General features: G+C 54.5%; 2 protein-coding genes across 17 annotated transcripts; one reads left to right on the top strand and one right to left on the bottom strand.

The window, feature by feature from the left end:
* Window positions 1-65: 65 nt before the first annotated feature.
* NUDT17 (nudix hydrolase 17) lies at window positions 66-5,310 on the top strand (the record flags this gene model as incomplete). Of its 13 annotated transcripts, none has more annotated exons than XM_082368042.1 (8): window positions 70-439; window positions 683-827; window positions 1,071-1,096; window positions 1,237-1,329; window positions 1,568-1,666; window positions 1,895-2,031; window positions 2,379-2,570; window positions 5,172-5,304. In XM_082368042.1, exons 1-8 carry the CDS (start codon window positions 254-256, stop codon window positions 5,173-5,175), a joined length of 882 nt encoding a protein of 293 aa, XP_082224168.1. In that variant the 5' UTR covers window positions 70-253. The 13 variants fall into 13 exon arrangements, with proteins under 13 accessions (XP_082224169.1, XP_082224168.1, XP_082224166.1 ...); XM_082368040.1 differs by having other exon boundaries at window positions 680-827; XM_082368036.1 differs by having other exon boundaries at window positions 71-295.
* On the bottom strand, window positions 2,841-12,322 carry PIAS3 (protein inhibitor of activated STAT 3). Of its 4 annotated transcripts, none has more exons than XM_082367461.1 (14): window positions 12,125-12,322; window positions 9,064-9,481; window positions 8,820-8,904; window positions 8,533-8,583; window positions 8,215-8,305; window positions 7,580-7,714; window positions 7,252-7,357; window positions 6,601-6,674; window positions 6,306-6,466; window positions 5,408-5,541; window positions 5,159-5,327; window positions 4,877-5,010; window positions 4,600-4,637; window positions 2,841-4,032 (listed from the first exon to the last, which is right to left on the bottom strand). In XM_082367461.1, exons 2-14 carry the CDS (start codon window positions 9,476-9,478, stop codon window positions 3,766-3,768), a joined length of 1,860 nt encoding a protein of 619 aa, XP_082223587.1. In that variant the 5' UTR covers window positions 9,479-9,481; window positions 12,125-12,322; the 3' UTR covers window positions 2,841-3,765. The 4 variants fall into 4 exon arrangements, with proteins under 4 accessions (XP_082223587.1, XP_082223585.1, XP_082223586.1 ...); XM_082367459.1 differs by lacking the exon at window positions 12,125-12,322 and adding an exon at window positions 11,434-11,569; XM_082367460.1 differs by lacking the exon at window positions 12,125-12,322 and adding an exon at window positions 11,303-11,425.
* Window positions 12,323-13,229: the final 907 nt, after the last annotated feature.

The following is a 13,229-nucleotide window of genomic DNA, read 5'->3' as shown; positions in this document are numbered from 1 at the left end:
GATGACACGTGAGTCCAGAAATCACTCAGTCTGGGGATCATTTTCCTAAACAGAAGATGGGAGGAAAAGAGGAGCTGAGGATTTGGAGGTGTTCCCCTTTGTCATTTACCTGTCACACCCCTGGATCATCCCCAAGTGTCAGGCCTAAATTTCCCCGGGGGACGTCCTTCCCACCCGGCGGAAGGCTCCGAGGGGAAGCCCGCTGGGCCACTAGAGGGCGCGGAGCGGGCCGCAGAGACCCCAGAGCCGCGTTATGGCGGCGGCGCGGGTGCTTCTGTCCGGGCGCCCGGAGTCGGTGAGCTTCGCGCAGAGCGTGTGTGGCCTCCTGGGCGCCGGGCCGGGGCTCGGGCCGTGGCCCACGTACTGCGGCCTCAAGCGGGGACAACTCGTCCTCTCGGACAGGCCGTTCCCAGGCGCCTCCGCCAGGCTTCCGCTCCAGGTCCGGAGACGGGGGCACACGGGGCGGGTGCGGGGCGGGGGGTGAAGGGCCGAAGGTAGGGACTGGGATCGGGTGGGGGCTGGAGGCGAGAGGCCTGGGGGCCAGTCGCCTGCCGTGGCCTCTTTCCCCATCGGGGTGTCACCCAGTTTTTGAAAGACCCGCCTAGCTTCTGAGATATTAACCCCAGCGGCTCCCTCCCGCCAGCGACCCCCTTTCTGCCCTTTTCCGGCCCTGGATCAGCAGCCCAGGGCTCCTGGGGCCGAGCTGCCCACGAATCGAGGTGTGGATCTGGCTGTGGCGGTCGTTCTGCAGTCCAGCGATCAGACTGTCTTGTTGACCCGAAGGACACGCACTCTCAACGTTTCCCCCAACCTCTGGGTACCCCCAGGTGAGCAGTCTGAGGACAAGGCCCTAAGTCCAGGAAAGAAATCTGCCCTTTACCCAACAGCGCTATTCCCAGTCTCAGAATGACAGAGAAGTGGGCCCAGAAATGTGGTATCAATAGGTCCCATAATCACAAGGGGCTACAACTGCATCTGTGCCCACTGGAGGAGGGGGTGGTGTAAACAGTGAGGGAGGGTCCCTGACCAGGAACACCACCATTCACCTACTGGTCCCACTGTTGTTGCAGGTGGGCACGTGGAACCTGATGAAGAGGTAGCCAATCCACTGACCCAACCTGCACCCTGCCCTGAAGGAGGGACTACCTTGGGTGTGGGCTGAGGGAAGGGCAAACACAGGACTTGGAGGAGTCAGGCGGCGGCGGCCTCTCTGACCTCCTGCCCCCTCACTCCCAGCTGCTGGACGGAGGACTTCGAGAGCTTTGGGAGGAGAGTGGACTACAGCTGCCCCAGGGCCAGTTCTTTTGGGTCCCTCTGGGGTTATGGGAGGTGAGACAGGGACCTGGGAGCCCTTAACAGCTTCTAACCCACCAAAACCCAGAGAACAGCCACACTTCCCTTGATCACAGGGGACCCGATGGAGTGTGGGTGGTCTGGAGTCCCCAACCCCACGACCCTTACCCATGTCCCTCCTCCACCATTTCTACTCTCCACTTCCTCAGCTGCATTTACAAAGCCTCAAAAAGGGACAGGAAGTTCTCATTTTTGCTGTTTTCTTCTCTCTTAGTCTGCCTACCCTCCTAGGCTGAGCTGGGGTCTCCCCAAATACCATCACATCATTCTCTATCTACTTGTCATCTCCCAGGAGTCACAGCAGCAGCTACAGGTAGGGCTGGCAGTAGAGGAAGGAAATGCGGCTTAGGAGGCCCAAACAGACTGGTTCCAACTATGACTAAGGAGGAGGAGTGGGAAGGTCAGAGATAACCAAGAAATCCAGTAGCCTCTCCCCTTGTCCCTGCCCCAAGTCTCTCCACTCCACCTGTGGGTAGGCTGTGATCCAGAACAGGTCTTCGGAGAGAGGCCATGACTAAGGGATCAACATGTCTGGCCCCAGGCCCGGATCCAACCAAACCCAAGAGAGGTGAGCGCCCTTATGTGGCTGGGACCAGATGTAGCAGCTGCGGTGGCTGCCACAGAGGATGGGACAGATACACCCAGACATCTTCCCCAGGACCTACCGCCTTCTGTCCTGTAAGTAGGAGCTTCTCCCTAACCCTCCAACACACCAACACATACACACTGAGAAGTTCATCTTCTGTCTCATCCTTCGGGGAAATTTTGTGCTGTGTGGGAGATTTAGGGAGGGAGTTGGTCAACTGATAATGAAGAGAGCACATGAGATCAAAGACACTGCCCATGATACTCCAAGGGTTCCTGCCCAACTGGCTAGCACTGAAGACCTGGGTTTCAGTCCCACTCTCTCATGGGGGCAAGTCATTTAACCCTCCTTTCTGTAAAATGAGGTTAACACCCACACACCCCTCTCCTGTGGTGGTTGGGAGGATCAGATGACCCAATAGATACGGAATTGGGCTAAGCCACAAGGCACAGCCCAGGCAGGAGCTGTCGTTCTGCAGTGCGGTGGAACTAGAAGAGAATGGAGGCACTCGACCTCTGGTCTTGCCCACGTCCACACTGCTGCGGACGACCCCAGCCACGGCAGATAGCAAAGAGAGGGTCAGCACTGGGACCAAGTTTGCCCTCAGGCTCTGGCTACAGCATCTGGGCAGGTAAGGATGAGGAAGGACTTAAGGACTCCACAGTGTTGGGCTGAATGGTCTAGTGTTTTTATGGGTGTGGGGTAAAGAAAGGAAGAAAGAACAACTGCCCTTGGAAATCCTCAGTGTGACACCCCTACCATGTGGAAGTGGAGCTCACTCGGACCCAGGGCCCGCAAGGGAAGAACAGAACGTGGACCATCCCCGCCCCCCCCCACAAACCAGGGATCTGGAAAGCAAAGTGCTTAATCCCCTCCCCAGCCCACCTCCGTGACACTCACAGAACATTCACAACCTTTATTATGGGTAAGAACTTTGCTACAGCTGTGGGAATAGAAAGTAAAATTACAACATAGATCCTAGGCCCTAGAGGAGCCTGAAAAGGGAGACTGGGGAGAGCACAAGGGTGCTCCCACCTCCCAGGAAAGGTGCAGAATGAGCCAGACCTAACCACAGGGCCATGGGCTTTCAGAAGCTCAGGCCCCAGGCTGGTCAGCGTAAGAATCATCGTGAACTTACTTAAATATATAAATAGAGAGACCCAGACGATTGGCCAGGCCCTTCTCCCAAACCCCTGGGGATCAGGGCTAAGGCCTTATCTCCTCCTCAGTCACACTGGGAAGCAGGAGGCAGGGAAAGTCATCTTTGGAGTATTTTGGTTTTTCTTGTTTACACACAAAAAATATGCAACCCAAAATAGAGTTCTCTGTCCATGTGTCTGCCTATCTCAGTTACTCCAGCTGTCTGTTTGGCCAAAGAGAACGGAATGGACATGAAGAGACAATGGATATGGAGAAGGAACACAGCCGGCTTTGGGGAATGGGAAGAGAGGGCATCTGGGGGACACGAGAAGGGCCCCTTCCCCACGAGGCTTTAGACAGTCAAGGCTGAGGATTCAGCCCTTTCCCCAACTCACATCCCATCCCATTTGCCTCCCACTGCCTAGGTTAACAGACCCAAAGGAATGGGCCGGACGTCAAAGAACATTTCCAAAAACAGACCCCAAATGTCCTTTAAAAGAGGTTAAATATTAACCCTTTGGGTGCTAGCCTTGTCAGGCAGAGATAAGGCCAAAAACAGGTGTCCATGAAGATCTTTCTGGCCTTGACCAAAGCCCTTCTGAGGGGTCAGAGGGGCCAGGGTTCCAGACTCCACAGCATACTTGCTCAGTGTTGCGAGGCGGTGAAGGTTCCATAATCCAGGGGACTCAGTCCAGGGAAATGATGTCTGACCGACAGCCAGTCAAAGAGGGACCTGAGGGCAGGGGTCCTCCATGCCCCTCCCTTAAGTTTCCCCCAGGGGCCACAATGCTACTGACACGGCCAGGAGGGGGTGCTGGAGTGGTGCTGCGGTGAGAGCTCCCCAACGTGGGGCCTAGCGGGCCCAGGAAGTGGGACGGGGTCCCTCGGTACTGGAAGAAGTGGCCCAGGGCATCCTGTTCGTCTAGCGAGGTGATGACGGACGGACCATAGTGCTAGGAGGAATCAAGAGCATGGTTTAAGATTTTATCCTGACTTTACCCACTCCCAGTCACTCATCTCAGAAATATCATATGGGATAAATAAACCCCTCAGGATCGCAAAGTATTCTCTGAGATGCAGGAGAGGCTCCCTCTGACTGCTTCCCCTACTTCCCCATACCCCACCCCTCTTCCCTGCCTGGAGACAGCCCCACCAGCTTGCTAGATTCTCGGCCCTGTGGGCGTCTGAAATGTGTGGAATGTCCGGCTGGGGCAGTCATGGTGCTCAAGTGCACATGGGTTTGGGGGGGGTGGGGGGGGGAGGGGTGAGCAGACAGGCGCAGAACTACACTAAGAACTCTGGAGACAGAACAGTAAGTAACAGAGGACAGAGGAAGACATGGGTGAGAATCCAAAGAAGTCCCAGTGGGGCCTAGGAGGGAAATAAACTGCCTGTACCGCAGTTTCCTTCCTTCATGGAGAAGCAGATTAAGGTCCCTGGGGAAAATGAGAGAGTAAGGGGGCCCATCAGTGCCTAGAAAGGAAGCTTCAGAGATCTGAGATGGAGAAGGGACCACTTACCTGACTCTCAGTCTGAAGGAAAGAAAATAAATCTAAACCTGGTAGGAAAAGAAAAATTAAAATCAACCTCCTATCTGACCCCTTACACACACACACACACACACACACACACACACACACACACACACACACACACACACACACACGATCAAAGAAGTTCCTTGGATTGTGGCCCCTTGCAAAACAGCTAAAAAGCTTTGAAAAGGAGCAAGGGTTGTGAGCTGCTTTGGGGGAGGATGTGGCAGTGCACGGCCCCACCTTGTGATCAGTGTCATACCTTGTATATCAGCCCCCAGTGGGAAGGCAGGTGGGTACTCATGTAGTGGGAGACTGGACAGGAAATCCCCGCCCAGCGTGCCCATAGCAGGGCTCCGTAGCACCGAAGACGGCTGGTGACCAGATGTCAGGACTCTGTGAGGAGACAGAAGGAATCACAGATGTCCTCACCCAGCTCAGCCTCTCAAGTCCCCTCTCTGCCCCAGAGTTTGCCCAGTGATCAGAAAGCGTTCCTGACTTCTTCCTCTCCCTTCTGCTATAGATTCAGCCTATTTCTTCATACCCTTTGCTTCCAGGTAGAGCTGGGATAGCAGCTGAGGTGACAGGACAGTGCTTCTTTGTCGGGGGCAGGTCCTCCTCGTCTGATGAGCTTTCTATTGTCAAGTCAATAACTTCAACCTTCTTCTTATTCTCTGATGGATTGCCCTCTTGGACTGGGCTATACTGGAGGCCTGTGGTTGGTAAGAAGACCGCGTCTCAGAGAAGAGGCCATACAAGACTTAGCTCAACTGGGGGACAGGGGGTCACTCACCATCCAGCCCATACCCTGGCGGGGGGCAAACCTCAGATGCCTCCTTCTTGGGTTTCATTGGGCACCAGGATCCATCTTCCATGAACTGGATCTCATCACAATCCGAGCAGGAATTAAGAATCTCCATGAATAAACTAGGGGAGGGGAGAGATGGGAATTCATGTGGCTGGGAGATGGCTGCAACAGTAGCCAGGGAGTTCTGGGACTCACCTTCCTGAACCTCAGTTTCCTCATCTGTAAATTAGGGATGTTATCCACCCTCCTGACCTCTCTGAGTTGTTGGAATCAAATAAAGTAAGGTGCATAAAAGAGGTTTGAAAATTTTAAATGCTGAGTTTTAAAATAAGTACATTCTAAGCACGTGTTCCATGTAGTACTAGGGACAAAACAGAAGGAGCAGAGATAACAGAACTCTATAATCTACCTCAAAAAGAGGCACTGGGAACAAGAACCATAATGTAGGCTCTGGAAGCAGGTTAGGAGTCGCTAGATCAAAAGAACTTTATTGCTGTGTTCAGTAAGAGGTCAGGTAATTGATGTAACAGTTTGATACACTGGCTCTGCCACTTACCAACAATGTAACTTTGAGCAAGATACTCAATCTCTCTAGGTCTCAGCTTCCTCACCTATAATGACAGTACCTATCTCACAGGGTTATTGGCATCTCATAGGACTGAATGAGATAAGGCATGCAAAGTACTTAGTACGGTGTGTAGTTAAGTCCTCAGTGTTGGAGGGAGAGATAGATAAATAGATAGGTAATATTTATATAAAAGAGACAGATAGGTTAAGAGTTGGGAGGGGAAGTAAGTTACAGATATATATTTATATACGGGGGCAGGGGCCAGTCCTAGTGGATGTCCTAGGTAAAAGGAAGCTGAATGCAGAACGGCCCTACCCATCAATGATAAGAGATTCATAGGGAGCCTTCTTATCACACACAGGACATGTCCACGTTGGCTTCTTCTCATTCATCTGCAGATAAAGGGCAGCATCGAAGCTCTGCAGGTGGGCGCAGGTGAGGGCCCGACAAGGGACAGTCAAGCGCATCTTCCCTAGCTGAGGAGAGATGAGTTCTCTGGTCAGAGTCCCCATGTCCCAGACAGCCTCACTCTAATAGCCCTAGGAACCCTCATCTGAGTCTAGAGGTTTAACCCACCACTCCTCCCCCTTCTCTTCTCCCTTGTACCCACCGGGCACATGAGTGACACCCGGAGACTTGTGGTGGCCACCTCACTGTCCGGGTCAGCGGTCAGCTTCTCCTTGACTGAAACAAGAGTGGGGCCAGAGCCATGGGGTCAGCAAGGCTGGAGAGAAGCCCGGGAGGTGGTGAGGCCAGAAGCAGATGGCTCTGGCTGAGAGGCGGCTGGGTAGAGCGCCTTTGGGGGCCAATGGGATGTCACATGGGGGTGGTCTGGGATCTGCATTACGAAGGCTAGGTGGCGGGGAGAGATTTCCCCATCCCTGAAGATGCTAAAATACAGCTGGGTGACACTTTGGAAGAGATGACCTAGAGGGAGTTGAAGCATCACAAGAGGGTTAGTGTTGATGATACTTAAAGACACTTTCTAGTCTGGAGAACCCATATTCCAACAGGGCTGGAGTTAGGGTCTGCGAGGTGCAAAGCAGATGTATAATTGGGAATGCAAGGGTGTCACTCAGTGCCTGAAGTGGCCCCACTTTTCAACCACAAAGATTGGTAAGAGGGGTACGGCACGGGTTGGGGTTCATGTGAGAGGTAAAGTAAGTTGTCATAAGAGGGGTATGAGTTTTAATTATAAAGGCTCGAAGGCCAGGAAGAATTGGATCCTGGTCAGAGAGAAGAGGGACGGGATGTTACTCACTCAGTGCCCGGGAATGGTCTGGGTTCCGGATGCCCTTTGCTCTGAGTTTTTGTAGAAGGGTTCCTGCAGTCAGCTGCCTCACCAGGTACACAGACAAGGAGTAATTCTACTTGGAGGTAGGGGGGGAGACAATCAGCCTCTGCTTCGTACACCACTACCACCACCACCACCACCAGCGGCCCCCCACCTTGTCACATGAGGGCCAGAGACAGCAAGTTAATGCAGAGAGACCCATAAAGAGAAAGATGTTTGCCCAGCCCAGTGCACTGGATGATTCCCTCTCACTCCCTGCAGGCTTTTCCAGGCTCCCTGCCTCAGCCACGCTCACCCGTCCAAACTCAGACGACCAGTTGACCACGATGGTGTTGGGAACAGTGGCCGAGAGTCGAGCCAGGGGTGTGATGTTGATGGGACGGCTGGGCCTCTTGGGCTCAGCCCCATTCTTGGTAGGAGGAAGGTAACCCTGGGGAGGGAGGGAGGGAGGGCCTGGTTAAGACACCTTGTCTTAGGTCACTCGCTTTCTGGAGAGAAGGTCAGCTCACTCACTGAGATGAGTGAGACGGGGCCCATTCAGTGACTCAGAAAACTGGGGCACTCTCTAGGGTTGGCAGCAGGGTTCATTCCTGGGGAAAAAGGAGAACTTACTCACTGACCAGATAAATAGGAACCTGCTCACTGAGTTCTTGAAGAGGAAGAGTAGGGATACCCCACTTCTTCCAACCCTCAGCTCTGGGGTCATCACTTCTGAGAATCTTTCCTGAACCTTTGAGTTGAACTAATATCCCCCCTCTGGGTTCTGAGAGCACCCTTGTTCAGCCCTATCTTGGTACTCTCTAGATTATATTGATTCAGTCAGTAAAGTGAGCACCTACTATGTCAGGCATGTCTCTTTCATAATTGATGTAACATTCAGGAACTAAAACAGGGAAGGGGTTACTGCCAGAAGAAGGGAAGAGCATTTACCGGCAGGGGGCACAGTTTCCCATTGACCTTGACAAAGAGGTTGGGGGGGAAGTAATCCTCTTGGGGGCAGCTGGTCTCACAGAGACAGAACCTGGTAAGAGATGAGAGAAGATGAAAGGGTGGGAGGCAGTTCTTGCAGAGAGAGGCAGGCAACCTCAGAAAATCAGTCATGGATATCTGTAGCCTTCAGCTTCCAAACAAGAACCCCAGGGCTGGGCTGGACACGGCAGAGCAGGGTATCTCCTAATAGTAACTGTCATACCCTTACTTCATTCCCACCCTCAGTGGGAGCCCTGAGGGGAGGGAGAATCAACTCACCTTAGCTGCACCTGTATGGTATAATCACATTTCGCTCCTGGCAGAACCTCTCTGGAAGAGGGAGGGAGGAGAGATGTCAGTATGTGGCCCCTGAAGGGCAGGGGTGAACAGAGACACAGAAAGTTAGATGTCCAGAGAATAGAGAAGGGACATACAAGAGAATGAGGGACAAAGCAGGTGCAGGAGGATGGAGAGGAAGGAGGGCAGGGCAGAAGAGAAGAAAGTCAGAGAGCAGAGTCTAAGGGTAACCACCCAAGGATGAGGCAGGACGACTGAAAGAGATGTACCTGGATGTGAGAATCTGCTGCACTTGCTGGGGAGTGAGGGCAAAGGTGAAGTGCGCTTCCTCAAACCGCTGGCTAGAAGTGGATGCTGAGGACACAAAGGGGCAGTTATTCCCAAGCCCGTGCACAGGCAGCCACAGAAGTTGCCCCTATTCCAGGGTGCTGATCCCACAGGACTAAAGCCTAAGAAAGGCCTGGGGAAGAGGCACAGAGTCCAGGAAGACCCAGGGACCACAAAGAGCCATACCGAGGGTGGTGGGCCGGATGAGCTCCCCGTAGATTTCATAGAAGGGCAATGGTTTCATGGTGACATCAGGGTGCACAGGCTGGGGCAGAGGGGGGTGCATGTCCACTTCACGCTTGGGGCCCAGCAGGGTGCCAGGGGCCAAGAGGGCTGGGGGGATGGGAGCCAGAGGACCAGGAGAGCCTACAGGCGGGGTGCCAGGGGGCAGAGAGAGCAGAGAAAGATCGGAGGGCCCCAGGGTCTTCCGGGGAAAGCGTCGGCGGTAAAGCTCTTTGATCTTCATCTGGACGCTGGGGGCACAGCTGGACTTGAGGAGGTGCAGGGCCTTGGCCAGGAGCTCGTGCTTCCGTCCACTCTTGTTCCGGCCAGCGAAGCCGAGGAGCACCTGGAGCTCAGACACCCGGAAACTCATCACCATGTGCTGTGGAGACCAGAGAAGCTTGAGAATCCTACCTTGCACAGGGCTGTCCTGCCAAGACACTGGGGCTGAGCTATTAGGTGGGCAATGCACTTTCCCTCCAGCGCTAATCAGAAAGGTGCTTTGCAGCCAGTGGATTACTGCCAGACAGCAAACCTGGCCAAACGGACATCTAAGTCCCATTTTAGCAACCCTCAGATCACCTCACCACTGCCCCCCAGGCTTGAGCAGCCCTAACTCCCCGCGCCTGGCAGCTGAACAGGTGAGGGCAGGGTGCAGACAGCATGCCACCCCGAAGCACACCTCTGAGTCCACTACAGCCTTTTCCCTCCATCCCTGCCGTGAGCCTGGACCCTCCTGTAAGCTGCTTATCTCCTCTCCTGCTCTTTCTCAGACACTCAGATCCATCCCAGCTCCTGGGAAGAGGATAGGAGACCGGGAGAAGGAGGGGGAAGATGAGGATTCAGGCCAGACAGCCCCATAGAGAAGAAAGAGGCCAGGTGGCTGGAGGATTGTGCCCCACGGCCCACCCCTCCCAACACCTCGATCTACCTCAGCTATTTTCCCCAAGCCTCTGAAGCTTTTGTGGGCAGGGTTTTCAGGTCAGGGTTCAATGCTCATAACTCCCCCAAATCCTTTCTGAGTGTCATTTACAAAACCACCCTCCCCTCAGTCCTATATTTGTGGGAGAGAAACAGGACCAAAACTTGGGGTGAGAGGTTAACAGCGAATTGTGGAATCCAGGTATCCTTCCTGTTTACCCGTTTACTCCATCTGCCAGGAACTAATATCCTGCTTCTCTCCTACTCGGAGAAAGTAAGTGATCCTCCCCCTCCTCCACAGGGGTGGAAGAGAGAAGAGGAAAGCTCTAAACAGAGGTCCTGGGAGGGTGAGGAGAAGGTGAGCAGCCCCTGAGCCAGGGTGCAGAATTGCATGCTCTCCTAGGCAGCTAGACCCAGTGACTAGACCTCAGGCCCTCACAAGAAAATGGCTCCATCTCAAAAGGCAGAATAAAGCCAGGAGACAGGGGGATGAACCCCATGGTTTTTAAAGGTTCTATGAGATGTCCTCAGATATGGTTATCCTCAAGTCTCTGGTAGCGGTAAGCTCTCTCTTTAAAGGACTCACTTCTATGAATCTCTAGGAGACCCTGCCACGGGCAGGCCTTCCTAGCCCTCCACAATTCTTCCCCTCATAGGAGACATTATGGCTTTGGGCCCCTTTTGAGGAATATGATTAAAAACTTGCTCCTCTACCTTTCTCCCCATCCTAATTTCCTCTGTCCTGTCTTTATTTCTCCATTAGCTTTGTCAAGAACTTCTCCCTTTCTATCCCATAGTTTCACACTCCTCTGCCCAAAGATACCGACTCACTAAGGCAGGACCTTCCTCTCAGCCTCCAGGATGCTTCTGCCCCACCCCTCGATCTAGCCCCGCACAGCCCCGCCCCCTAGATCTCAGCCGCCTACTGGTACTTCCCAAGGCTCAGATCCCAATAGCAGCCCCAAAGCCTCTATCCTCTCAGCGTCTTTCCCCCGAGGAGCCTACCCGTAATCTGCCCCCCAGTCACATCCAACATCTGCCCCCTACTGTCGCATCTCTGGCCCTTGATCGACTCGCCCCCTTTGCCTCTACAGCAGCTTTTCCTCCTGGCCCTACTACATCTGCCCCTACTACCAAATCCGACTTCTACCCCGCGTCCCCGCCCCCTGCGCCTCGGCCCCCAACTGCGGCAATTCCCCTCGGCCCCACCCCTATATCTGCCCCGCGGCCCCGCCCCCGGAGCCCCGCCGCAGCCCCTTCCTCGCCCACAGCCACTTCTCACCATCCCCGGCAGCCAGTCCCCGCCACGTCTCCGGCCCCCACCCGAGCCCTCAGCACCCAGTCTCGGTCGCTTCCCGGACTCGGCGTACAGCCGGGCTCAGTCCAGATGGGGATGGGGGAGGGGGCCGGTACCTTTAATTCGCCCAGCTCCGCCATCTTGAGACATCGCAGGCGCCCGAGCCCGAGCCCGAGCTCAGGCCCAGGGACCGGCGCACAACTCTCCACCCCGGCGCCGGCCGCAAATGCCGCCTGCTCCGCCCAGTCCGGCCCCCTACACCTCCCCTTCCCGGCCCCGCCCGCCGGGTTTTGGACCCAGCCTCAGCCCCTCCCTCCACAGCCGAACCCAGCCCCTGCACGTCTTCGGCCGGTGTGCCAGACCGGTAGACCCGGAGGGAGTGTACCGCCCGAAGGATCGCGGGGTCCCAGGGGGAATGGGAGAGGAGGTGGACCCGAAGCACCTGGGGGAGGGGGCTTTGCCACGCCGGAGTTGAGAAGGGATGAGCTTTTAGGGAGCCAAAGATACTTGGAATATGGAGAGAAAGTATCGGGAAGGGCTAAATCTCAGAGAAATGGGGGAGGGGGTAGCGAAGTTCGAGGAAATACCCTCAGCTCCCTGTCTACAAGTTTAAGCATCTAAATTCAAGAGTTCTACCAATTCGGGAAATGGGGGAGATCTGATCCATTTTAGGGACGCTATGGTGTCGTGAAGAGTTCATTCTATTCTCAATTCACCCCCTCCCCCCCAATTACATTGTATCTCGTGGTCCGGCGGTAGGACTCAAACTCGGCAGCAAAAAAGTTTGGTGCGGAGCGTGGGACTTACCAGCACAGTTGCAGGGAGCGGGGAGGGGGCTCGGGAGGCTCAGAGGGTGGGCTGGAGAGGTGGGGGGAGGGGGCCCGGCGCCGCTCCCGCGGTCTGCCCGGCTGGAGGTCGGTCCGGCAGCTGGACGCTGCAGCCGCAGCTCCGCCTGGGCGGGAGCTCCGCCCGGCCCAGCGCTGGGGCTGGGGCCGCCCCCCTCCTGGGTAAGCCCGCCAGGACCGCGGGAGAAGTGGGGAGGGGGCGGAGCCTGAGACGGGAGGGGCAGGGACTCAGAGCCCGGCCGGGAGAGATTAACTCGTCTAGTGAGTGGATCAGGAGAGAAGTTCTTGTATCTCCCATTCTCACTACCGCTGTGACCCTTGCAAACTCGTGTATGCGCTTGGGGTGGAAGAATGCTGCAAATAAGACGGTGTGGAACAGGAATCTGATCGCATAAAGAGGTTCCTACTTAGAGTCTCTCTCCCTAAGGGTAAGAAAACATGGGCTGCTAAAATCCAAACTCTACCTAAACCCTAACTTTGCCTGTGGTCCCCTACCCCCTACCTCAAATACACTGTCATCAGAGACCCCACAGCTTTGGAGTAGCTGAAAGGGAACAGAGGGGAGGTTTTCTCACCCAAAAAGGGCACCTTTCTGCCACTCTGAACTGCCTGCTCTCCTTCCTCCAAAGCCGTAGACCTTCCAGAGGCCCCATTCTCAACTAAGCTAATCACTCGCAGGCAGGTCCCTTGAAAGTACCAACGTGAGCGCAGTTTACCCAAACTAGGTACTGGAAAAATTCATAGCATTTTATACTTAGTCGGCTGGGACCTAAGTGATAATGTCACTTGTTCAATAAATATTTGAATGCTGTTCAAAGATTGTTAGGTGGTGAGGACATAAAATCCTTGCAGGAGTTCTCAGTCTAGCAGCAGCAAGATGGTTAAACCAATAATTGGCATACAAAAAGAGTGCTTTAATAAATTATATGAGTAATCCTCTCATTTAGCTTAAACCTTCAGTATAATCCTTCCCATGAGACTCCACAGCCGTAAGACTGAAGGTGCCAGCATACCAACATCCCCAGGTACCTGTTGAACTGGACCATACCCAACTACTTTGTGGATTT

Source organism: Balaenoptera borealis (assembly GCF_965194805.1).
Source record: "Balaenoptera borealis genome assembly, chromosome: 1".
NCBI classification, from domain to species: Eukaryota; Metazoa; Chordata; class Mammalia; order Artiodactyla; family Balaenopteridae; genus Balaenoptera; species Balaenoptera borealis.
Note: the sequence above shows the minus strand (reverse complement) of the source record. Positions and strands in the feature narration are given on the sequence as shown.

Bases quoted from the DNA above. Each gene is read 5' to 3' on its own strand.
- PIAS3 (XM_082367459.1), bottom strand. From the start codon at position 11,457: ATGGCGGAGCTGGGCGAATTAAAG. The intron at 5,011-5,158 runs GTATGAAGAAAT...GTCTCCTCACAG, and splicing joins GCTCTACCTGGAAGCAAAGG to AGTCCTGACATCTGGTCACC. The intron at 4,033-4,599 runs GTAAGTGGTCCC...GATTCCTCCTAG, and splicing joins TCCTTCAGACTGAGAGTCAG to CACTATGGTCCGTCCGTCAT.